Here is a 26,999-nt window from a genome sequence, read left to right as displayed (position 1 = left end):
CTATCTATAAAATTCAGATTTGTTTTTCAAAATGTTTTTACCAAAAAATAAATAATAATAATTTTTTTTTTTTTTTTGCGAAGTTTAACCTTCCGCTGAAAAAGTGTAAAGCTTCTCAGGGCTTCTCATCCATGATAGCATTTGGTTTTGTCCGATTATTAAATTTTTGTCAATCTGGATGTGAAATGGTATCTCATTATACTTTTAATTTACATTTAATTTGCATTTCTCTGAGGGGCTGTCAAACAGGAGGGACAGATTTGGAGGAAGTAGGAGACACAGCTGCTGTGAAAGAATCCCCCAAAAGTGGATAGATGGATGAAGTACCTCATCTTTTCAGCTCCTCACACCCTCCAGTATTCTGTGAGTGCCTCCAATTGGAAAAATCTCCCTGGAACCGTGAGATTAAGGAAGCCCTAAGGGTGTAATTGCCTGATATGCAGAGCGTGCCAGAGAAGAGCAGAAAATGAATCTGAACCAAATACAAAAATGGCTCACACAGCTATACAATATTTAACTTGTTATTGAATAAGTTGTTATTCCAGTAGCATACAAGCTTAAAGAAGATATGCATTTTTCTTTATTGTTCCTTTTGCTTAGAAGATTTCCCACCACATAACAAGTGCTCAGTAAATATTGAATGAATGAATGAATGATCAAGACCTAGGCCAGTCATAGCCTTTCACTTATTTTAAATATTACTTTTAGAAAAATGAATTATTAAGCAAATTGTTATAATTTAATTTTTAAGACTTGATTTTTTTTTTTAGAACAGTTTTAGGTTTGTAACAAAGTTGAGGCTAAGATACAGAGAGTTCTCATGTAGTCCCAGCCCCACACACGCATAACCTTCTGCATACTCAACATCCCCCACCAGACTGGTACATTTGTTAGAGTCAGTGAACCTACACTGGCACATCATTATTACCCAAAGTCTATACTTTACCTTATGGTTCACTAATGGTGTTGCATATTCTAGGAGTTTTGACAAATATGCAATGATATGTATCCACCACTGTAGGATCACACTAAATAGTTTCACTGCCTTAAAAATTCTTTATGCTCTGCCTATTTATCCTCTCTTCCCCAACCCCTGACAACCATTGGTATGTTTACTGTCTCCACAGTTTTCCCTCTTCCAGAATGTTGTATAGTTGAAATCATGCGGTGTGTAGCCTTTTCAAATTGGCTCCTTTTTACTTAGTAATGTGCCTTTTTAAGTTTCCTCTGTGTCTTTTCATGATTTGATAGCTCATTTCATCTTAATGCTGAATAATATTCCCCTCTCTGAATGTATCACAGTTTATCCATTTACCTACTAAAAGACATCATGGTTGGTTCCAAGTTTTGGCAATTATGAATAAAGCTTCCACAAACATTTGTGTGCAGGTTTTTATGAATATACTGAATATGGGAAGTAGTAGGAAATGATGTCTCTAAAGTCCCTGTATCACTGAGATAATTTTCTGAGATTTTTTATTATTTTTAAATTCACTTTTCTCCTACCTGTAGCATAGATAGCAAGAATCTAGCAGGAATAATTCACTCTCCTACCTGTAGCATAGATAGCAAGAATATAGCAGGAATAATTCACTCACTCCATGCCTCCATGCTGACTTCTGCCTCCGATAAAATAACAAGCACCTGTCCATACCTTACCACCATCTCTCTTTTCCCCACCTTGTGTAGATCCATTCACCTCACCTGTTGCTATTTTTCCCCTGTGTTTTCTAAATCACTCTTCCTCTTCTATCAACTCTGTACCTGAGTTGTGGTTCTTCTAGTTCTGCATGTGGCTGACTTATTTTTTTATAAGATATTCACTTAAATGTGACCTCCTCAAACAATGTTTTTCTGCTCACCTGTATACTGTGGCCTTTTTTCTCTTGGTCATTCATCTGTGTATTATTTTTCACAACAGTCTTCATGGTCTGTAGTTACCCTGCATTCAATTTGTTTTCTTTTCTTTTTTTTTTTTTATGATAGTCATACAGAGAGAGAGAGAGAGGCAGGCAGAGACATAGGCAGAGGGAGAAGCAGGCTCCATGCACCGGGAGCCTGACGTGGGATTCGATCCTGGGTCTCCAGGATCGCGCCCTGGGCCAAAGGCAGGCGCCAAACCGCTGCGCCACCCAGGGATCCCTCAATTTGTTTTCTTATTCATGTTTCACCCCACTAGAATAGAAGCCCAGAGGAGCAGGCAGTTTGTAGGTTTTCTTCATGCTATATCTGTAAAACTAACATAGTACTGGCAACTTCATAAATTTATGAGTCTTTTTTGCCAGTTTTTGCCAGTTTTTGCCCAGATAGATGGATTAGTTTAAAAATAAAAACAAATATTATTTTCACTAATATATGACTATCATATCGAATCTGTAGATGGTGGATAATGTTGCACAAGTATGTACCCTCATGCTAGGGGGACAGAATAAATCTGACCTTGCCTTATCATGCAGCTCTTTGCACTGATACATTATTTTCTCCAGGATACTAATCATATTAAAGGCAAAAGTACCTTGTTGGCTATCAAAAATTATCTGACTCTACTTTTAGCACTATAAACATTCCCAATTTCTTCAGTATTTTAAGCATATCATATTATTTTGGCTCTCCTTACCCTTGGAGTCATTCTTCTTTGGAAATACCCCAGGTTATTATATTCTTCTTAAAGTGCCAAGTCTGGAAATTGACAGTGGTAGAAGAAGTGCAGAGGAGAGCAAGAATATAAACTCAATCACTTGCTGCCTTTGAAAAGTATAAATCCCTAAGCTGATGGGAAATTGACATTGATTCTTTCATGTTTTTAGTACCTAACAAAAAAAATACAGATAGATATTGGCCTCACTCATTCCATACACTGAAAATGTAAATACATCTTTAAAATAAAAATTTAAAGAATATTTTTACAGAAATTGCTTAATATTCATTATAAATTACTATTTGTTTAACCATTAAACAACACCTATCATCTAGTGAGTTAATTTACTTTGTTGGACAAGTGAGGAAGTTTTCAAGCTTATTGGATAGCTTTTCAGAGCTAGAGAAAGCTTTAAACACAAAATTGCAAAGATAAAATTAGATACATGGGGTTTTTAAATAATTTCACATTTGAAAACTATGCCATTATAGTTTGGGATAGGATTTTAGAGTTGAATAATATTGTTAAACTCTAGGTAACTCAATATGGATAGTAGAGGAAACCAAGACAAAATTCACTGACTTACCCCAAATCTTACAATTTGCAACAAAACTAAGCATAGAATCCCAAACCTCTGATTTACAGTCTGTTTCTTCTTTAGTTATACCATGTTGCTTCATACTCAGGAAGAATGATCCCACAAACTTAAAATGAAACATTTGTTTAAAAAAGTTTATTGCCTATTTTAGTATGAGAGACCAAATGATGCAGTGTAAAGATAACCAGTGTTTAAAGCCCACGGGCAATGATATCAGCATCCTATTGTGGCCTCAAATGAGTGATGCTGGGCAAGTCATTTATTTCGTTGAGTTGGAATGTACCTAGAGAGTAATGGTGAAGATGAAATAAGGTAATATTCAAGTGGCTCAGTGGTTTAGCTCCGCCTTCAGCCCAGGGTGTGATCCTGGAGAGCTGGGATCGAGTCCCACGTCAGGCTCCCTGCATGGAGCCTGCTTCTTCCTCTGCCTCTGTGTGTGTGTGTATGTGTGTGTGTGTGTTAAATAAATAAATAAATAACCTTTAAAATCCTAAATAATCCAGTCAAGAAATGGGCAGAAGACATGAATAGACATTTTTTCAACGAAGACACAAATGGCCAACAGACACATGAAAAAAATGTTCCACATCACGTGGAATCAGGGAAATACAAATCAAAACCACAACGAGATACCACCTCACACCAGTTAGAATGGCTAAAATTAACAAGGCAGGAAACAACAAATGTTGGCAAGGATGTGGAGAAAGGGGAACCCTCTTGCACTGTTGGTGGGAATGTGGAACTGGCGTAGCCACTCTGGAAAACAGTGTGGAGGTTCCTCAAGAAGTTAAAATAGAGCTACCCTATGACCCAGCAATTGCACCACTGGATATTTACCCCAAAGATACAAATGTAGTGATCGGATAAGGGGCATCTGCACCCCAATGTTTAGTAACTATGTCCACAATAGCCGAATTGTGGAAAAAGCTGAGATGTCCTTTGACAGATCAATGGATAAAGAAGATGTGGTATACATATATACAATATAGTATTACTCAGCCATCAGAAAGGATAAATACCATTTACATTGATGTGGATAGAACTGGAGGGTATTATGCTACGAAATAAGTCAATCAGAAAAAGACTCTTATCATATGGTTTAACTCCTATGTGGAATATAAAAAACAGCACAAACAGCACAGAGGATCATAGAGTGAAGGAAGGAAAACTGATGGTGAAGTCATCAGAGAGGATAAAAACTATGAGAGATTCTACTGTAGGAAACGAACTGAGGGTTGCTGGAGGGGAGGTGGGTGGAGGGATGCAGTACTTGGGTGATGGGGATTAAGCAAGGCATGAGATGTGATGAGCACTGGATGTTATAGGCAACTGACGAATTATTATCTGAAATTAATAATGTACTGTACGTTGGCTAATTGAATTTAAATTAAAACAAAAACCTAGGGCAGGCTGGGTGGCTCAGTGGTTTAGCACCACCTTCAGCCCAAGGCCTGGTCCTAGAGACCTGGGATCGAGTCCCACATTGGGCTCCCTGCATGGAGCCTGCTTCTCCCACTGCCTGCACTCTGACTCTCTCTCTCTCTCTCTCTCTCTCTCTCTGTGTGTGTGTGTGTGTGTCTCATGACTAAATAAATAAAATCTTAAAAAAATAACAATAAAAATAAAATAATAAATAAAAAAACCTTAAAGTATTATCAACTACTTTTAGCAGTTCAGTTCTATTTTACCCCATACATAATGTCATATAAATCCTTTTGTGCTCTTGGATAAAAGCCCTCATGATGAAAAAGTCTTGTTTCTCTAACACAGTTAGCACTACCTTGTTTTAGATTTTCAATTTTTAAAGTTTATGGTTAATGTTCATTGAATACATAGATCCCTCCCCTTTTAAATTAGACTGAATACACTAGAATAAACCAAAATATACAATGCTGTTAATGAAATGATTCTGAATATATCTTAAAATATATGCATCACATAATCATTGTCATGACTATCAGTTTAATGGGACTGCATATAAAGACAATTTTATATGCTAAATCTTTTTTTTTTTTTTTACCACCAAGCAATATGGAACCTTTATTTTTAAGGTAATTTCTGTACAACTGGAGCATAAGAGTAATCCTTTTACAAATGGAACTGATTACTAGAATAAATGACGACAAAACCAAACTGGCATTTGATGTGAATCCACAGGAGTTTAAGCTTCAAATCCAGCCAAGAAGTTTGTTACAATCTCTTTCAGCTTAGCATCTGACTGTTCTGAGATCTTTCCATTGGTCCTTATATTGCCCAAGAGGGCTTGGTGCTGGCTGAAAACATGAGCCAAGAAGGCATGTTCAAACTTTGTGATCTTGCTGGGCTCCAGTTTATCAAGATATCCTCTTACACCAGCATAAATAACAGCCACTTGTTCTTCAAAAGCCACGGGAGAATACTGTCCTTGCTTCAGCAACTCAGTCAATCGCACGCCACGACTCAAGAGTTGTTGAGTGGCAGCATCAAGGTCAGAACCGAACTGGGCAAAAGCAGCAACCTCAGGATACTGAGCCAATTCCAGCTTCATGGTACCTGTCACCTGCTTCATGGCCCTGGTTTGGGCAGCAGATCCAACACAGGACACAGACAAACCGACGTTAATGGCAGGGCGGATACCTTTGTAGAACAATTCTGTTTCCAAGAAAATCTGTCCATCAGTGATGGAAATGACATTTGTTGGAATGTAAGCAGACACATCACCAGCCTGCATTTCTATGACTGGTAAAGCAGTCAAGGAGCCACCACCAAAAGAATCGTTCATTTTGGCTGGTCTCTCTAGCAGACGGGAGTGTACGTAGAACATCACCAGGATAGGCTTCACAACCAGGGGGCTGGCGGAGCTGCAGAGACATCTGACAATAAGCAACAGCCTGTTTGGATAAGTCATCATAGATGATCAAAGCATGTTTTCCATTATCTCTAAAATATTCTCCTGTAGAACAGCCGGAATAAGGAGCCAGGTACTGAAGTGGAGCAGCATCAGAAGCAGTAGCTGACACCACAACGGTGTACTTCATGGCATCTGCATCTGTAAGTCTCTTCACCAACTGGGCAACCATAGATCTCTTCTGACCAATAGCAACGTAGATACAGTATAGCCTCTTCTTTCATCAGTTCCGTCAGTGAAATGTTTCTGATTAATGATTGTGTCAATAGCGATTGACGTTTTGTCAGTTTGCCGGTCACCAATAATCAGCTCACGCTGACCACGATCAATTGGCACCAAGCTATCCACACCCTTGATGCCAGTCTGCATGGGTTCAGGAACAGAGATTTGAGGAATCATCCCAGGGGCTTTCAGGCCAACTCACCTACGGGTCTTGGAACCAACTGGACCCTTTCCATTGATGGCAATACCAAGGGCATGTACAACAGGGCCCAGTAGCACCTCACCCACTGGAACATCCACAATGGCTTCTGTTCTTTTCACGATATCTCCTTCCTTAATTAGTTTATCATTTCCAAACAGGACAACACCAACATTGTCAGGTTCCAAGTTCAGAGACATACCCTTTAAGCCTGAAGAAAACTCTACCATTTCTTCAGCCTGAACATTTCTCAGCCCATGTACACGGGCAACACCATCACCAATGCTTAGGACACACCCTAAGGTCTCTTCAAGGTCAACAGAGGTATCAGCCCCAAGAATACGCTCCTCAAGAAGAGAGGACACTTCGGCAGTGCCAGTCTCCTGAAGACGCGTATTAGAGGCATGGAGGTTCCTTGCAGCAATGAAGGATGATCCCAAAGCATGGTTGGAGACCAGCGGGGCCCGGCCGCGGGGACAAGCACGGGCAGCATCTCTGGTTTCTCTTCTGGTGGTTCCTCCGCAGCCGCAGCCTCCGGACTGACTGGGTTATATGCTAAATCTTTCAGTTGTTTAAATGTTAAATAAATCACAGCTTTACTATGATTATAGGATATCTTTTTATGATTATAAGATATCTTAAAAATAATATCAAACCAAAGGGATAAAAGTAATCTTTATCGAGTTCTAGTCAGTTAGGAGACCTATGAAATGTGTCACTAAGATTTGTGTATTGTAAACCAACATTTATTTGGTTTATTTGAATATCCCTTTTGCTAAAGGAGTTTTAATTCACTGACACTAATATAGTAAAAAATATGAAAACAGGAAAGTTATTCAGTTACAAAAGCCATCAAAGTAGTATAAGGAAGAAGTTCATTTCCAAAGTTCCTGTTCAATGTTCTATCAGCTTTTCCTAAAATGAGAAAATGCAAAAGCTGGAAGCCGAAGAATTATATGCATTAGAGACTTTTTGTGCTGGCAGGATAGGGGCTATTAGATCATAATGTCCATAATTTTGTGAATATAGAATTGTTTCCTATACCATTACCCACTTCTTTGTCTGGCCTACATAAATGGCTCAAGCAAAGGGGCTTTTTACTGCGTCCCTTAGGAAACAATTCCTTGGCCTAATAGACCTAACAAGGCTGCCTTTTCTGTGATAGTCACTCAAAAATTTCCTATACTCAATTTCATCCCATTACTTCTAGTTATTTTCTCTTGTCTAACCTAAAATTTTTCCTTCTCCACTCTTTTTTACCCTTCAGATGCTTTCAAGCGATTGAATTTCCCATTAGTCTTTTTACCAAATTAAACAGATACTGTCTTTTAATCTCTGTCCATTAATCATTTCATTTATACCCTTAATCATTTTTATTGTTCCTTCCTGAAGTTTCATTTGTTTGCATTTTTCTCACATTGGGAAATCTGTATGTCTTCTCTGTATCATGGGCAGTTTTTATAGAAATTGAACTGGTCCTATTTCTGCCTAGCTTAATCTCACCTCCCAGAAATGATTCTTTTTTTGTTGTCCTCAATAGTATTTGTGCTTCGGCTGCACTTTATTAACTGTATAATTAATTATGTACCCTATAGTTTTTGGGGTGTTTTTGTATACTTTAGCTTAATAGGATAGATTGTTTTTCCTCCTTTTTGCAGTCCATAGTGTTCATCAAACTGCGATGTATAGTTAATTTTAAAAAGCAAACTGGGCCAGCAACTTTAGCCAGGAACTGCACTAACATAAGCTCCAAAAGAAATACTGTACCCCATACTGAAGAATGGAGCCCTGGACTGGTTTTACCTATCTAAATTCTTCCCATGGCAATCATCTCCCAGCCTCCTACTCAGTATGCTCAGGCTTTCCAACCTGAAGCAACTTCAAGGGAGAATAAAATATACTTAGCCATAATATCTAGTGTTTCGCATCCTATTGTTGCTTAAATGAGAGAACTATTGCAGCTGATGAGATAAAACAATTACAGATAAAATGCAAATCTTTTGAAGTACACAGAAAACATGAAATGTTCTCAAATGAACTATTTTAGCTCTCAATGAAGAGTTCACAACTCATGATAAGAATGAGATACAGAGTAGGCTATTTGTTAAAGCAGATTGAAAGGAGATGTAGCAGATCTAAAAAGCTCCTTTTCCAAGCAGGAAAAGATAGTAGCCAAGATTAGATTCTTCAGCAGAGAGACTCTGCACAGTCCAGGACAAAGTCGGTTACTACAAGAGTCTGGAGGGCTTGGAAAATGCTGTAAAGATAGACTGACAAGCAATGTCTTTTTCCTTTTAGCATATGCTTCTGCCTCAATTTTCTATAAGTCTTTATTTTTCTTAGGCATAGAAACACTGAAAATCATGGACAAGAATAAATACCAAGAGATAGGACCCAGATTGAAATATCTTAAGGCCTTTTTATGTTCTCTGCTGCACTTTCTGTATACCAGCCATAAAGCAAATGATTTTATTTTGAATATGATCTATAGTAATGTTGACTGTGTTGAAAAGCCAACCTGGAGTAGAACCACATGATGAACCACATCCTCCCTGGATCATGTAAAGAAGATGGGGAAATGGTTCTTCCTATGGTGTTTTAGTATCTCTTTGGAAAGCAGAATTCCCTCTAAGGGAAATCATAGGATGGATCCAAAAACTATTAATCATAGTGGGATTTCAAAGTAGTCATTTGTTTTAAGGGTCAATTATTCACTTCAGAGTGCCATATAACGAATAAGAGATAATATAATTTAGCATATGGGAGTTAAACTACTATAGTTGACATTAAGCTTAATGTTACTTATTTTCTGAAAACAAATGTTCTCAAAATTTGCTGAGAGATTCTACATTGCTTCTCCTGAGGATCATGACAAAATCATAGATTTCTTTTATTTACATACCTTTCCCTAATTACTGTTAAAATACATATACCCAATCAAAAAGCAAGTCATTAAAATTTGCAAATTTAAGCAATGTGCTGTTTATGTTCTATACTAGTTAATAAATCATCTTCATTGAAATGGAATCTATTATCAATTTTTGTAGCATCCTCCCGAGTACCATATTTCTGTAAGACACATGATCTCATGATTTTCTGTAACTTTTGTTTAAGTTGTAATCAATTATCAAACACATGACAACACATGCTATCACATGTGATAATCAAAATTATCAAACACAGTAACACTTATCTACACTTTGGGATATGAGTTATTTATTTGGTTGTGTCTACTAACCATTGTGTTTTAAATTTTATAATACAAAGTAATTAGTGGTTCTATTTTGGCAAGATGTATTATTCATAAGCTGCATCTATTTCTAGTCTATGGATCCCATTATCTTTTAGGTGCTTTATAGTTTACTTTTAATCCTTCATAGTACCTCTATCATTTTCCCCTGTTTTGAGTAGATTGGATTTAGTGATTTATTAATGGGACATTAATCAATCTATAATTCTATAACTTGAAGAATTTGGTTTTCATATAAATTGTTAATTTGAAAGGAGCTTAATTTTATTTTTAGTATCAGTAATTCTATTCTTAAGTTTCTGATTCTTTTAAAGCAAATATTCAGTAATAGTCTATAAAATTATTGGTGGGAATTTCATCCTGTATTTAACAGCAAAATATTATGGTTCTCAGATTACCAGAGTTTTATAATCAGTTGAATGTACTTCTATTTCCTCTGCCTTCTACACTTTTGGTTTGAAAATTCAAATCCAAAATGAGCTCAGATTCAGTAGCAAGATCACTGTGATCCCTAAATTACTGTTTCTATTATATATATTATCCTTTAAATAAAGGCCATAAATGGAAATTTCAAGTGCCTTAAATTTTGAAAGGACTTAAAAGAAGATTTAAGGCTATTTAATATTTAAGGCTATTTTTGTTTTAGAGCTGTTTTGTTGTTTTTATAGCTGTGCAGATAAAGCCATGGGGACAATAGATGTCAACTATTTTCAAAAATGGTTCCTGAGAACTAGATTCTAGTTTCTAGTTCCTATATGGCTGTATACAGAAAATAATTAATAGAAGATAGTTTCTTCAGTTCTACTGAATTAGTTAGGATTTCTAGATTATGCTGCAATAACTAATGCTTTTCAAATCTCAGGTGCTTACCATAATAAATGTTTATTTTTCACAGACATGGTATGTATTTTGTGAGTCATATGTGACTTTATTCCTTGTCACCATCACTGGAAGCCAGCTGGACTAAGAAGCTCCTAATGGAAACACAACCCATCATTTGGTAAGGGGGACAAAAAAAAATCATAAGTCATGTGGTGGCTCTTAAAAATTCTGCTAAAATTTCATAGATCATAGCTATTCACATTGGGATGTGTGGTCTTCTTGAAAGGAGAGAACTTCGAGGAGGGACTCTTGATTATTTGTAAAACATTAATATACTCTATTACACACAGCAAAATTATTTTCCATTGTTTAGTAGGTGCCTAGACTACTTGTTTTCTTTCCATGCCAAAGGATACCAGATGTTCAAACAGAGAGAGGTATCAATGTAAGGATACTGCATCCTGTAACACACACACACACACACACACACACACACACACACACAGTATTTGTGTCCTAGAACACCTATATCTTTGCACATTCTTGTTGTAACTCTTGTGTTATCTATTCTTTTAAAAAATTATTTAGTGAACTAAAATTTAAAAATAGTATTTGCTTGCTTGTCAAAATTGAATTATTGGATCTGTGCCCTTCAGAACCCACGTTCCATTTTAAAGTCTCTTGGGTATATATATTTGGGTATTTATATTTATATATATTCACTATATATTCTCTATATATAGAGAGTATTCACCTGACATTCTGCTTATTGAGATTTTCTTCTACCTGTGTTTGATAAACAATTTTATAAGCAAAGGTATTTATCCCATCTTCCTTCACTTTAACCATTTGTTTTATTTTTCTTGATAAACATATGACTCTTACACACATTAGTAATGGTTTTTCTGATTAATATATTTAATTATTTACAAGTTATGATTGTAAATGAAAGCTTTACTACCTCTAGTAAGCCTAGCATACTAGTATTTCAGCATGTGTTATATATTGTTTATCTTTCCTTGAATTTGTTCTGATGTTTTGGAATAATTTAAATTTTGGAATCCATTCTTTTTCAATGGAGGGTTTTTTGTTTCTTTGTTTGTTTTTAATATTTTTTGAGAGGAGGGAGGGGTAAAGGGAGAGGGAAAGAGAGAGAATCTTAAGCAGGCTTCACCCAACACTCAATCTCAAAATCCTGAGATCACGACCTGAGCTGAAATCAAGAGTCAGATGCTTAACCAGCTGAGTCACCTGGGTGCCCCTTCAGTGGAGATCTTTAATATTTAGTTTATTAGAAAGTGTGATAGACATTCAATTGGACATATCTATACCATAAAATAGCATTGTCTTTTACATTTTTTCCATGTAACCATAATTTAATTTTTTTATTCTGTATCCATAGTTATAGCGTGTGTTAATTAAATAGTTTCCAAGCACGACTTTTCTTCTCAGTTTGTAAAACATAGATGCATGAAGAAATACACACTAACTTCTTAAAAATTAGACATTATTCTGGTTAGGAAGTAATAAATCATTTGTTTAATTTGGCAAAGTATACCCAAATTATCTCAGTGAAATACTTTATTTTTTAAAAAATAAATCTTCTTAGAATTACTGTTTTGTGCCAAGAATTTACAGAGTTTTATCATAATTCATGCCATCACCATTAACTTTCTGGCAAAAGAATACAGTTAACTTATTTTGCATGTTTTTGTTGAATGATACAGTTAACATTATAATTTACACATATGCTTTTTATCTTTATTGTCTTTCCCACTTCTCTTTTTCTGGGCAGCTTTTTCCACATTTATGTGCATAATTGGAATTGAGAAGTTCTCATAAATGTATCAGGGAGACTCAGCTTAATTTAAACAAGCATCTTTTGTTCTAATATACCTTATATTTTGTAACCCTTGCTGGAATCTGAAGACTACTTAGGTTCAAAGCTCATATTATCGTCAATATATGAATGTCCTTGGTCAGAATCTTTTTCGTATACATGTTTGTATATCCATTGGCCAATGTATTTTTTTATAGAAATAAGAACCCCAGAATTTTATACTCAAAGAGTATCAGAATACGTATTTTCTGTGTCTCACCATCTTTTCTTTATGATAGCTCTACAAAAGAAGTCAGTAATCATAATTACTAAAAATCCTTTCCCTGGGTTAGGTATCTTTATTTTCCTATTTTTTTTCCCATATGCTAATGTCAGATCCACACTATCTTAATTTATAATCTGTTTTTTCATTATATGGTCTCATTCATTTGGGGAATATAAAAAATAGTGAAAGGGAATAAAGGGGAAAGGAGAAAAAATGAGTGGGAAATATCAGAAAGGGAGACAGAACATGAGAGACTCCTAACTCTGGGAAAGGAACTAGGGGTGGTGGAAGGGGAGGTGGGCGGGGGGTGGGGGTGACTGGGTGACGGGCACTGAGGGGGGCACTTGATGGGATGAGCACTGGGTGTTGTTCTATATGTTGGCAAATTGAACAGCAATAAAAAAATAAATTTAATTAAAAAAATAATGTTTTTTATTCTTTCTTTTTCTTTCTTTCTTTCTTGATTTCTTTCTTTCTTTTTTCTCTTTTTCTTTCTTTCCTTGTTAGTTCTAACATCACACAATTAGCTTCTATTGAGCTTATAGTTGGTTTAGCCTCATGGGTGGTTTCTCATTGTTCTCAATTTTTAAATACTTTATTCTTTGATGTTATATTTCAGCTTTTATGTGGGTTTACCTATTTTTTGGTGAATTTTGAATGTCCACTTTCATATTCAGTTAGTTTTTCAATATGTTAGTTCTTCTTTTCAGCTATACCTCAGCTGTGTATTTGAGGATATCTTCGCTGATAATATATATGCTACACCTCACAGGATCAAGTACACAGGCTTATGGGTAGGACATTTGAGGATCCCCCAAAGTTAACATTGACAAAATACAGGAAGTTCACTTGTTCAATTTGCTGCAAATGCACCTAAATGTACTATCATCCAGCCAGTTTTCGAGTTTTTCTCTACTTTGTATACGATGAAAAGACAAACCCCTTGTCAAATGCTTATCTGGAATCCAGGTAAACTGCTTTTAAGTCACTCTCATGATCTAAAAGCTAACTTAGGAAATGTAAAAAATAAGTTTTGCCACATATGATTCCTTCTTAATAAACCCATGCCCTTTCTCTGTGCCCTAAAATGCCCTAATTCTTTACAAGATATTTTGATAAGCCCATTCTTGAAATTACCCAGGCATTTTCTTATTATTCACTGTTTTAGTCCACATTTCCTTATTTTAGAAAAGAGGTCCATTTTTGTATCTTCTTAAAAGGTTTTTTAAAAGTATTAAAGAGAACTTTGGTGATCATACTTACAACTCATAGTAAGGTATGTAATCTTCCTGATACTAAATAGTTGAATGAAGTTTAAAATAGCTAGATGTTCTCTTAATACCAATCAACAGGGATCCCTGGGTGGCCCAGCGGTTTGGCGCCTGCCTTTGGCCCAGGGCGCGATCCTGGAGACCGGGGATCGAATCCCATGTCGGGCTCCCGGTGCATGGAGCCTGCTTCTCCCTCTGCCTGTGTCTCTGCCTCTCTCTCTCTCTCTGTGACTATCAAAAATAAATAAAAATTTTAAAAAAAATTTAATACCAATCAACATTATTTTAAAAATGTAAAGTTTATAAAACCTTATAATATATGTATTTTCACAATGATAAGACTTTAATTTTACATGTGAAGGCAGTGGTCTGAGGTTAAAAAGGCTAGTGACCTTCCTAAGGTACAGAAATAATAAGAGATAAGCTGAAATATGTGTTTATTTGATTTAATATTAAAATTTCCTTTTAAATTTACTTCATTAAAAATTAGTACATGTGCCTTTTGCAACATTAAACAAACAAAAAAACAGAAAAAGAAAAAAGCCACCTATACTCACAACACACAGATATTAATAGTTTTAAATATGTTCAAACTCTTCTTAATCATGAATATTATATTTCCTTTGAATCTGGAAATGTTTTACCTCCATGACTAGATGAAAAGAAAACTTAGGCTTCAAGTAGCTCCCAATTTCTATTTACTTATTCACCTTATATCACTTTTCAGGAAGTAGGGTATGACTGCTTTATCTTCTTTTTCAAGTCACTTCCAGATGTAGGCCTGTCCCAAATTATTTCTTCAGTCGGAGCCAATCTTTATTTTAAAAATTAGTTATTCTTACTCTATTTTTAATTTTTTATGTTTATTTGCTTGCTTGTCAAAATTGAATTATTGGATCTGTGCCCTTCAGAACCCACGTTCCATTTTAAAGTCTCTTGGGTATATATATTTGGGTATTTATATTTATATATATTCATTAACATTTAGCATTCTTTTTAAATTATACTTAATGCAATTATATTATCAAAATCACCATAGCCATTTCCACCATCACTTCCAGAGCCAAAATCTACTCTTAATCTACTCTCTCATGCTGTTATTTCTCTAATGCTGTCATCTATTCCCATCAATCTATCCATTCATCTATTCTTTAATCTTGGGAAACTATTATTTGGCAAGTGAGTCATACAATTGAAGAATAAGATGTCTTTACTACACTAGGAAAAGAAACTACCATGAAAACTGACTTATGGGCCAAAGGATTGTACGGATATTTAAACCGAAAGCCATTAAAATTTAGTTTTCTGCTTCTAAACAGTGCATGCTGATTATCTACATTTACATGCTGCTTAAGAAGAGTAGCATTCTGGGCATTCTGGCAGATACGGCATGGAAAATTATTTTAAAAGTAATAAGGAAAGGAGTAAAACCTTCTTTTAAGTAGATTTTCTGTTACTAACCTCTAGCATAGGAAACTCAAAGTACTATATTTAACATTACGATTAATTAACATGAAAATTTATATTCTGCAACCTGTCCCTTCTTAGAAAATGATGTTGTCATATTCATTTCTCTTAGCTTTTACATTAAAATAAGAATTGCTCTTAATTTATGTTGTACTATTGTCTACTTTTACATATCCAACACAGTACCGATGAGAAGTAGATTTAATAATCACTAAATGAGCAAGTGACTCAACTTTAATATTATTTTTATTCAGGCAGAGTTTGGTCTAAGACAAAAGCAAATAGTATTACATCGGTTTAACCATCTAAGAACTATGGTATATGAATAACAACACAGTTTAAAATAATTGCTGTTTTACTATGCTTTTAAGTAAGTCCTAAAGGATCCCTTAAAATAGGCTAACAAGTGGCTTTTAAATATGTTGGAATTTGGTTAGTACAGAATTCCTTCTAAATACATAACCATTTTGTGTCTTTTGAAAGGCAAACGGCAGGCTCTGACTATTAGCCATGATATAATGAGCATACAGAAAATCGATTGTATGTTTAGTCCCCTATTGGAAATAGTGGTTATGTAGTATTTTGCATATTTATACTCACATCCATTTGTTTATTTGCTGTGACTAAATATTATCTCACATTTTATGAACATTTTTAGATAGGTTGACATGTGTTTGTCTCTTTTTCACAAAAATACTTATAGTTCTTACTCACAGATTTTCTAGGATTAACATGTAGCAATATTCTTAAGACCTTAGTATTTGAATTAAAACTATTAATGCTTACTCTATTCTAAATATACTATAAAAGATATGTGCCCCATTTCTCTTTTGTTTTGTTGTTTGTTCTTTTGTGTTTTGCCAAAGTATTTCACTTCTACATTTTTGTCAACTTTTATCTTGCTTGCTCTACGATCCTATTTCATAGACAGTAATATGTCCTCCTCCATGCCTCTTCTCCTTGCCAATTTTTACTAGAATTCTAAATATTATGAGCATTCCATTCATGGTGATCATCTTACCAAAATCACTGTACTATGAACTTCTCATCTCGTTTAGTGTCAAGTTTAGCTCATCGTTTTGAGTTCCATATTTCTCCACAAACTTACTATCTTACACAGGTTTATTTTTAACTTTTGAGTTGTACTTTTTTATCTTGTTTAGTGATTCACCAAATTAATTTATAAGCCATGTATTTATAATATTTTGCAACTTTCTACAGTATTTAGAAGACCTTTTATTTCTTTATTTTTAAAAATTTTTAGAAGACCTTTTAGTGAATTATTTAATATATCATAGTATCCTAGTTAGCAATTAGTATGACTATTACTGCTTACTTACTACTGATTTACTACTGGAAAAAAATGTCCATTTGATCACATCCTTAATTTTATATTTCTACTTTCAGAGTATAATTTATGTCTGCTAATTTCCTTTTCATCTGCCAAAACTCAAGCACGAATAAATTTTCTATTTAAAGTAGACAAATGGATTAATGTCTATAGCTTTGAAATTTTTTAACCTATGCATATTTCAAAATTATTGAAGACACAGAGAATTTTAAAAATAGCTTGGGTAGTAACTAAATGTCATTAGCGTTTATTAAATTATTACCAAATGATATGCTATTACATGTTTACCAATTTAAATTTAGAAAGAAAGTTGATTACAGTGATTGAATACAGGGATATGCCAGGTATGTTTTACCTTCCAACTTTTATAAATGTTCACATTAGCTACAATAAGGCATTGTCATCATGATCCAAGGGCATAATGGAAATCAGTTTCTGACAGAGCATATATTGCCCTTGAAAACTGTACTGATGAAATGAGGAGTCCAAGAACACCTCCAGTAGTAAAGAATAGATCAAGGATACTTCTACAGGTTGAGAAATGATGAACACTATTATGGTTTTAATAGTATTTGTTTGAAAAAATTTTTACGCCTGTATCCAAGTAAAATATTTTAAATATTCATAAATATATATGTATGATATGCCATATATCTCATAATATATGAGCATAATTTGGATAAACACAAGTAACTCATTGAAGAGATGTGGAAGTTCTTTTTTCTGGAAAAATAAATAAGTTGAATTTATACTTCTGATTAGCTTGCCATATGTTTGCCTGGGCCTTTTATGCAGGAAGTGAGTGAAATTGATCAAACAAGCGTATGCTAAATGTGTTAATAGGGGCTTTTATGTATTTATTCTTGTTTGTTCACTATCATAGTTGTCCACTATTCAAATTCTCTATTAAATTGTAGTCATAGATAAATCACATTAATTTTGTATGAACTTGGCCTGCATAAAACACATCTTCCCTCAGTTGTAAAACGATATTCATTAAATGCACAACTTTCAATTTGCACTTAGAAGAAGTGACTATTTTTTCAAGTCTACTTGTAGCAGAAAGTTGAAAGGCCAATAATATACTTGTTTTAAAAAAGAATTGAGTATCAGTCTTCTCCATTCAACTTTGCATGGTCATTATCCTTTTCTTACTCTACCAAATAACAGCTTCTTTTTTTTTTTTTCTTTTTTCCTTTTACGGACAATGAGTCCTTCACAGTCTTATACTGAACATAGTAATATCTTGATACTTTTATGTTAACTTTATTGTAAATTGAAAAATTCTGATCCTAGCCTAAAGTGATTGTAATCATCCTGAATAAAAGACATTCCAAAAGGCTGTTCCAGAAACACAATAGCAGCGGGGAAGTGGAGCAAATTGGCTCTGATATAATGACAATTGATCATGTCTTTTCACTTCAAATTAGTGGTCATGGATGTCTCAAGGATGTATATTTGATGAAAGAAATTGACATACACGTGAGAATGCTCAGTCTTCTAACCCTGAAGGCAGCTCTCTTCTTTTCCACCTCAATCATGTAAGAGTTAATTCTGTATCCTACAAGGATGTAATCTCTAAGTTAGGTCTGGAAAGCAGCAAAGGCAACCCGGACTCAAAGTAACACTTCTGTTGTCAAGGGTTACTGATGGGGGAAGGGAAAGGGCTGGAAGGGGAAGGAGTTATGGAAATGAAGGATTGTAGGGCACGCTACATAAATTCAAATGCTACACATATATTTGGAATGGAGTCTCAATTCTGTTGTATTTTTGCCTTTTGCGTTTTCATTTATTTGGCTTACACATGGATGGTGAATTTATGAGTTGGTCGTTGCTGACCTTATTCAGTGTATCACTGTCTAACAGGCATTCGGCTGTAAATTACAGACATCATAATTTTGTAATTAAATTTACATTACTGTTACATCTCAAACACAATAAAATCATGCTGTTTCCTAAGCTGTAATATCAGCAAATAATCTTCGATGGAACTTGGTGGAGAGTCTGTGTCATTTCAGTTTACATGAGAATTTCTCTTTTCCTCCACAAAATTAAAGGTCAAGGGAAAACCATGCTTAAGGGCTTTTGGGTCCCATGTAAAGACTGAGCTATTATATTCCAACTTTTAAGACAGATACATTTAATGATGATGCACCGAAGCGTTTTTGCTCAATGTTAAAGTATCTCAAATCGCTGGTCATCACAGGCCTGCCTCCCTTGAAATCCCCTTGTTGCGCCAATTTGCATTGCTATTGGGTTTGCTAAAGGAGAAGCTGCAAAAAAGAAAATGTGGTAATTAAGGGTAAACACTTGAAATCTTGTGACAGTTAGCCAACATCTTCATGTTGATCTTTATTTCTGTTACCAGTATTCACAGATAAAATATTTCTGAATTAATTTTGCATAATAAAAATGATGTCCATGGCATTGCCATCGATGCATTTTCAGTATCACTTAAAATATATATCAAATGTATAAATAATCATCACATTCGTATTTCAGCTTCTAGCATTTTAACCTACTTGAGTTATTTTCTTCGGAGTGGCCATGTATTTCCTAGAATAAAATCAAGTATTATTTCACATAAGTGAAGTGCAGTAGTATCTGACTACACACACATTTCCTGGATTTCTATCCAAATAACTCATACGAGGGAGCAGAAAAGAGGCTTTTTCCGCCAAAAGTATCTGTGAATCTTCTTCAGAAAATGTTCTTTTAAGACCCTTTGTATTGCCAAAGCTACTCTGCACAGACAATTAAAAGCCAAAATGAAATGATAGATCACATGACAGGAGTTTAAATGTGAGCCCCCCCCCCCCCCCCCCCCCCCCCCGTTAAACATCGCAGCAGGCATTACAGCACCCGAGGTAACGAATCAATTAAATCCATCATCTTCCCTGGGCGCCCCTGGGTTGGCGCCGAGCAGTAGGACCCAGGGGCCTCCGCAGCCACCAATAGCCGCGCACACTTGGACCATTTGCATGCGGTGCCGCCTGCTCCGCGCATCAGTAGCACCGGGGAGAGCGGGGTCCAGAGAAGCCTCTGCTGAAGCGGGGTCGGGTCTTTCCGGGCTGCAGACAGTGAGAAGAAACCCGACCTGCCTCCCTCCCGGGTCTCCTCGCTCTCGCGTTTCAGGGTCGCGCAGGGCTCTGGCTGGCTGCCCCTGGGAGGCTCGGCGGTCCGCACAGTGGGCGGCCCGGGCTTCTGCACGCGGTGTCGGCGAGGGTGAGTGTCCCGCGCGACCGCGAGGCAGCGACAGGCGGGCTGGGTGCGTGCGGGGCGCGGGCTGGGTGCGTGCGGGGCGCGGGCTGGGGCTGCGCGGGGCGCGGGCTGGGTGCGTGCGGGGCGCGGGCTGGGTGCGTGCGGGGCGCGGGCTGGGGCTGCGCGGGGGCGGGCTGGGTGCGTGCGGGGCGCGGGCTGGGGCTGCGCGGGGCGCGCTGCGGGCACACGGGGGCTGTGCGGGGCGCGGGCTGGGGCTGCGCGGGGCGCGGGCTGGGTGCGCGCCGGACCCTGCGGTTCGTCCAGGAATTGTCGTGCCGGTTGCTCTGGGGCCTCCCGGGGGTGGAACCCGAAACCTCCAGGCCACCGCGCAAACTGCGGCCGCCCGCTCGGCGGGATTCAACAAGTTTGCCTGCGGGATGCGGCTTGGGTCGTTGGCTGCTTCTCGGAATTCCTGGCAAGTTGTTCCGAGCGTCCGTTCCGGGTGGGCCGCCCCTGCCTCGCAGACAAGTTTCGGGGTTTGTGTCCGTGGCGTGCGGCCGGGTCGCCCGAGAGCGGGGAGGCCCGGCGTCCTGGGCGCCCGGGAGGACCGCGTCCGAGGATGCTCCGGCCTCGCGGCCCGCGGGGCGCCAGCCCGGCCGCCTCCCCGCGTAGCCTGCGCGCCCCGGGCCCGCCGCGGAGGTGGGCACCGCGCCGACGCGCCCCGACTTTGAGAGCCTCTGTCCCCAGGGGGTGCGAGGGGCTTGGAGAGCACGCGCCGCTGCGGGACCCCGAGGAACGCAGGGAGACGTGGGCGGCCGGGCCCCCGGACCTGCGTCTGCAACCTGCGGCTCCTGGCTGGACGGGCCGCGCGATGTGCAAAGGTGGGGGCTCGAGGCCTCGACGGAGGGGCTGCACCTGGGGAGCGGGGGGGCCGGTGAGTGGACGAGGGGCGTCCCGTTCTTCACGCACAAAACCACGCGCGTGGGACGTGCGGGGAAGCGCTCCAGGGCTGGCGTGCAGCTGGAAAAGGTGTTGCAGGGGGTGCGGGCGCCCCTGCATTGCTGACAGGCGCGGTGCCCCCTGCCGGCCCCTCGGCCCCCGCGCTCCTCCCGCTGGGGCACGGGGCGGCTCGACCCCGCAGCGCTGCGGACACAATGCGGGAGGCCCCGCGGCCCCGCGCCGCGCCACCCCCGGGGCCCCCGCGCAGGAAACGCCCCCAGGGCCGCAGGGGTCCCGGGCGGCCCGGGTAGGGGCCAGGGGCACCCCCTCCGGGTCTTCGGTTCAGAGCTGCTCCCGCCCCCCGAAAAGCCCTGGGGTGCACCCCCAACGCCCTCGAGGAGGCGCAGGAGAGGAGACGACAGGGGGGACGTTCTGAGCCTGCAAGAGGACGGCAGCAGGTGACGGGGCCGTGCGGCCATCAGCCGGGCTTTCCTGGGCGCTTTTAAGTGCGCTGCTTGTAGATGCGGCTTTGAAATGCGCGTCCGCGGCCTCTGCGGCTCCGAGGGGGCAGGCTTGCTCCCGGGCTCGCTGGGGACCCCTCTGCAGATGAGGGCGGGAGGCTGCAGGGCCGGGGCCTTCATCTCGCGGTGTCATTTACCCCTGACCTCAGCACCTCCCACCCTTTCACGCCCTCACCGGGGAGTGCCCTGACCTTGCAAACTCCTCTGGGTCATCTGCCCCGTTTCTTTGTAAGTGACTGTGTCGGGCTGTGCGTTACAAAGGCCTGTGAAGACTTGGTTTGTGTATTTCAAGTAGTGGTGGGAGATGGTTTAATTTGGAGGTGGGTCTTCAGCGCCCGGGAGCATTTGGAGGAAGGGGCAGAGATGAAGGACCCTAGAATGGCCCACATGGGGTGTTGGTTGCTTGAAGGAGAACTTTCAGAGGAAATATACGCCTTTGAGCACATGGGGGGGGCGGGGGTTGGTTTTGATGGAGACAATATCATTGCATTCTTTTCCCACTTAGATTTTCTCCTTCATTACGGTTGTTTGGGAACTAGGGTGTAATACTAAATAGAAAATACTTTGAGAATCCATCTGTTTATTAGGAGGCCAGCTAGAAGTGTGGTAGCTAGGCTTAGGCCCAAACTTGAATGCTCCTCAGACCTATTATTTTGAGAGATTCAGTTTGCTACTCTGAATCCTGTGTCTCTTCTGTATCTTTTGAAAGCTTTCTGAAAGGCATGCAGCATGTTGATTTCATTAATGGGTTTATTAAAGGGTTAGTGGGTGTTCCATCAGTCCCTTCCTTTCCTCCCCCAAAAGGAAAACAAAACAAAACAAAACAAAACAAAACATCAACAACAGCATCTAAGAACACACACCAGTGGGGTGAGGACTTTTTGTGTGTGTGTCTTAGGAACCTATCTTCCTCTCACAGGAGGGGAGGGTAAAACTGAGGATGCAGGAGTAAGGAGTGAGGGCATTCACCTCAAATCGTTACTCTGGATTTTGGACTTCCTTTAACCCTTCTCCACCTATCTTCCTGCATGCGTCTTCCAATTTAGCCCTGTATGATCTGCAGAATTGAAGCACAATGACACAGCTGCAGATCCCTGATGAAGGCTGGCTTCAGAACACAGCTGTTAATCACATGTTGGGTGGATTTTTCCACATACTTCCTTTTACTTCCCTTTTCTTCCCTTCCCCTGTCCTTGAACCAGCATAGTATTACCATCTTCTAGGCTATATTCTGCAAGGGGTTAGTGATTTCCAGCGGCAAAGCACTGTCTGGGTATGGGAGGAGGACAGAGATTCAACAGCTGCCCTGGAGTCCCATAGGTTTAAAGCTGACTTTCTCTTACTGTGTACTGCACAGAATAAAGAAAAATATCCTGATATCTCCCCAAAGAGAATTATATTGGCCTGTGTAATTGTCTTTATTTTATTGCATAGTGGAATCAATTCAGAAACAAAATAACTGGTCAGAAATGAAAGGGAAGCTATATGCTCACTTGCAATATTTGGAAACTAATGTACTCAGCTGTGAGAACTCACCTTTTGGCATCCCTCTATACTTGATATATTAGGAGCTATTTTTATTCAAGCAAGATTTACTATGTTACTTTCATTATGAGGCAGAGCAACTTAAGACACTGCAGAGATGTGAGTTTTAAAAGAAGAAGAAGAAAAAAGAAAACAAAACAGGGCAGCTAAGCAAGCCCTTGGCAGCTTGATGAATGAGCAGGTGCAATGCACCATTTGAAATGTAACTTGAGGTGTGAGGTTCCATCCAGTCCACTAGAGAATTAGTTCCTCCTTATAGTCCAGAAAACTCAACTGATTTCCTCTCTCTCTCTCTCTCTCTCTCTCTCTCTCCCGCACCTTTCTCTCTCATTCTCTCTCTCTCGCTCTCTGATCTCTGAGTTCAGAAACATAACCATAATAACATACAATAGACTAGACTTATTACCTGGTCACATCATAATATATGTCTAAACTTGCTATTGAAGTGAGTGAGCAATATTCCTGTTAATGCATTCATGGCAATATCTAAAACATGTTAGTGTCCTATGAACTGGCCAAGTCTCCAGTGCTATAGGAAATAGAGGTGTTAGAAGAGTAGCTGACTTACCCAAGGCCACATAGGAGAAAACTGTAGACACAGCATTAGGCATCTTACCTGTAATAGATATTTCATTCAATTTTCACATCACTCTTTTGAGGTAAGAATCTTCTTTAGATTTCTTTAATATATGAAGAAACTGAAGCTCAGAGAGGTTAAGCAAAATATACACAGTCATTCAGCAAATAGGGGAAGATCCACAATTGGAAACAAGTTCTTGCTCATGACAGAGTACATGCTTTTCCAGTATACCATGGGACTACATTTTCCTCTCGTATTTAGAGAAGTTTCATTATTTTTAAAAATTTTGTTTCAGCACTCGTAATTTTTTGATCTCAATATCCTTTTCATGTCCAAACCATTCTTGGCACCACCCTCAGACCAGTCTTCTCTATAAACAGTGACTTTGCAAGGATGTCGTAGTCAGAGAAAACTTCTTTAGTAAGAAAGCCCACCTCTCTAATCATTGCCCCAACTGTACCATCATCTCTGGGAGTTAAAGAAGAAGCATAAAAATTAGAGTCTTCATCATTTACTTCAAAATTTGCGCAGATGTGGCCAAGGAATCTGGAAGAGTCCATTACGTCGTTCTGAGACAGAAATTGTACACCTCCACCTTCATATTTCCACACACATGGCTTCTATGATCTGCATGTTTCCCCACTTTAACTTAGCCAAATCCTACGCATTTTTAAGGGTGGTTCATGTTTCTCCTCCACCATGTAATCTCTGAGCATTCCAACCCTCATGTTTTTCCTCTACCATGTAATCGCTGACTATTTCTAACCCTTCTAGTTTTATACATCTCTGAAATTTCCAACAGATTACAATTTCTGCCATTTTATTTGGTCTTTATTTGGAGTTAGGAGGAGTAAGCTGACATTTCTGGAGCATTCACTCTACATCATATCTTTTTACATAAATTACCTGTCAGATTCAGCTTTCTATTTGTTCATTATATTTCTGCATTTAGCCCTCATGCTCCTCAGTCACCCCAGATGGTGTCTAGAGTTTCTCTAATGAAATCCAAATTTTATATCTCTAGTCCACATAGTGCTCCTGATTGCTACTCCTGTATTTCCAAAAATCTACTTGATATCTCCAGCTAGAGACGTATTGCAAAAATTTGTAAGGAAAATATAGTAAAGGAAATTACTCAAAGGTACATGTATCATTTTTCCTACCATACTTGACCTTCTTTTACTTGGTTTTCCAAGTCCTAAGTAAGTCCATCATGCATCAGGACAAAATCACCTATGACATGTCCCTCTCCCTCATCCACTACACTCAAGTAACAACAACAACAAAAATACACACACACACACACACACACACATATTTGCCAATGCTTTTATTTTTCTTGAACCTAGCCTCTTTTCTCCATAGACAGCCTTGTCCCCAGTTCCCACTTTTAATTCTTGGGATTAGCCTTCTAAACTAACAGCTCACCTCCATTCTTGCTCCTTTTAAATCCATACGTCATATCTGCAAGAGTCCTCTTTCTAGAGCACAAGTGATGAAGGTTATCTTGTTATTGAAGGTGCTCTATCATTTGGACTCAGAATTCCTCTCTTCAGTTTTTAGCTTTATCAGGTACTATGAAAATCTACTTGCATTTTCTCAAATACTGAGGCTATATCAATCCTCTCTGCTTTTGTGTGTTAGAACTTTGGCTCATAATGGTTCTCACTTTTCTTGATCTTTGGATCTTTGGAAACACAAAGCAGCTGTTACCCTTCTGTGAAGACCTTCATGTTAAGCAAATAGATTTAAATATACCTCTTTTTAATGCTTTCTTAATAACATCTCTGAAATTCTGTTGTATTTATTTATTCATTTTTATCAAGAGACTGAATTCCTCAAAGCAGTATTTTCCAAACTTTGGCCACTGAACCAAGGAAACCTCTTAATCAAGAAAAATAACACTGAAATAACACTCCCTTGACCCCCGATCAGATTTAATACGTTAAAATATGTGCAGATAGGACTCTGGAATCCATATTCCAACAAGCATTTCAGATGTAACTAGGCACGTGGAATTTATCACAAGAGTTGCTCCCCAAATCAGCTAGGTCAGTTTGGCGCTCAATTTGGCAGTTTGGGAGAAGCCATCAGTGTAGCTTTTTAGATCTCACTGAGGACTATGGGCATGTCTTCTTGGATTACTGTGCTTCAAAGAAACACTTGATCATAGAGCATAGTGTGTCAAATCATGTGATTCATTTTTAATGAAGCAAGAGACTCCTGCATCAGAGGGACATACTTGTTAAGAGCACAATTTCAATAATCACATAAGAAAATGGGCTGTGGAGTTGAGATGCTATAATGTAGAGTATTTGGAGCTTTACTGACTCTGACTTTGTAATATTATGACATGTTTGGCAGAGATGGAGAAAATAGAGAAGCAAATGTCTGTAAATTACCACTCGGATTATGTAAGAACATAGTAAACAAAATTTAAACCTTTTGTGCACTGATTACATCTCCCTCCAAGAGGTAACTTAATTGTAAATTTGTTATTTTCATCCCCATGTATTAACTTTTGATATATGTACACCCTTCATGTATAGTATTGTATTAATTAACTATATTATTTACATAAGTTGTAACATACCATGTGCATTCTCAGGAATATTGATTTTTGTGATTTAAGTCAATGCAGGAAGACTTGATTCATTCATTTTCATTGCTGTATAGTATTCCATTTTATAAATCTACCACAATTAGGCACTTCCAATTTCTATAAGAGTGTAGCAATGATTTGCATGTGCATGTGCATGCATCACTGGGAATGTGTACAATTCTTTTTTCATGGATATGCCTAGGAATGAAATTATTTGATTATGTGGAATTTACTGATTTCCTGTATTCAGGTATTGCCCAAATCCCACACAACACATGTAGCATTTATACTTACCAAGCACATTTGTGAGAACTACCATTCTGTCTACGCTTGGCAAAATTTAATATTGTCAATTTTACCAATTGAATAGTTTTTTCATTTTTCTTTCCTGATTGTGCAGTGAACATCTTTTCATTGAGAATTCAGCTGTCTTCACTGTGAATTACTTAAAAATATTTTACCTATTTTTTTTTTACTGAAATATTTATCTTTTTCTTGTAGATTTATAGAAGTCCTTTATATATCCTACATCCAAACTCATTTTTGGTTAAACTATTTGGTTGAAAATATTTTTCCCTGGGCTGCATCTTATTTTTTCTGGGTTTTTTAGTGTGTCTTATTTTTTTAAAAGTATATTTTGTTTCATTAAAAGTAATAAAACTTTTACATTATGTTTTCTCTTTTTTATGTCTTGTTTTAGAAACCTTATGGTGAAGTCATAAAATATTCTCATATATATTTTTAAGTTTTCAAATTTTGCTTTTCACATTCAGCTCTTTGATCTATCTAGAATTGATTTTA

At 38.3% G+C, this 26,999-nt stretch overlaps 2 protein-coding genes across 2 annotated transcripts in view; one reads left to right on the top strand and one right to left on the bottom strand.

The window, feature by feature from the left end:
• Nucleotides 1-5,254: 5,254 nt before the first annotated feature.
• LOC121479375 lies at nucleotides 5,255-21,591 on the bottom strand. Its single transcript, XM_041734906.1, is given in 4 exon segments — nucleotides 5,255-6,037; nucleotides 6,039-6,345; nucleotides 6,348-7,087; nucleotides 19,997-21,591. Coding segments are annotated over 4 exon segments (3,282 nt in total). The 3' UTR covers nucleotides 5,255-5,397.
• Nucleotides 19,866-26,999, top strand: part of ROBO1 (roundabout guidance receptor 1) — a 1,146,492-nt gene continuing 1,139,358 nt past the window's right edge. Inside the window, exon 1 of the mRNA XM_041735102.1 lies at nucleotides 19,866-20,035. The gene's annotated coding sequence lies outside the window, so the exon portion shown is untranslated. The remainder of the gene's footprint in view (nucleotides 20,036-26,999) is intronic.

This window comes from Vulpes lagopus, chromosome 20, assembly GCF_018345385.1.
Source record: "Vulpes lagopus strain Blue_001 chromosome 20, ASM1834538v1, whole genome shotgun sequence".
NCBI lineage: Eukaryota > Metazoa > Chordata > Mammalia > Carnivora > Canidae > Vulpes > Vulpes lagopus.
Note: the sequence above shows the minus strand (reverse complement) of the source record. Positions and strands in the feature narration are given on the sequence as shown.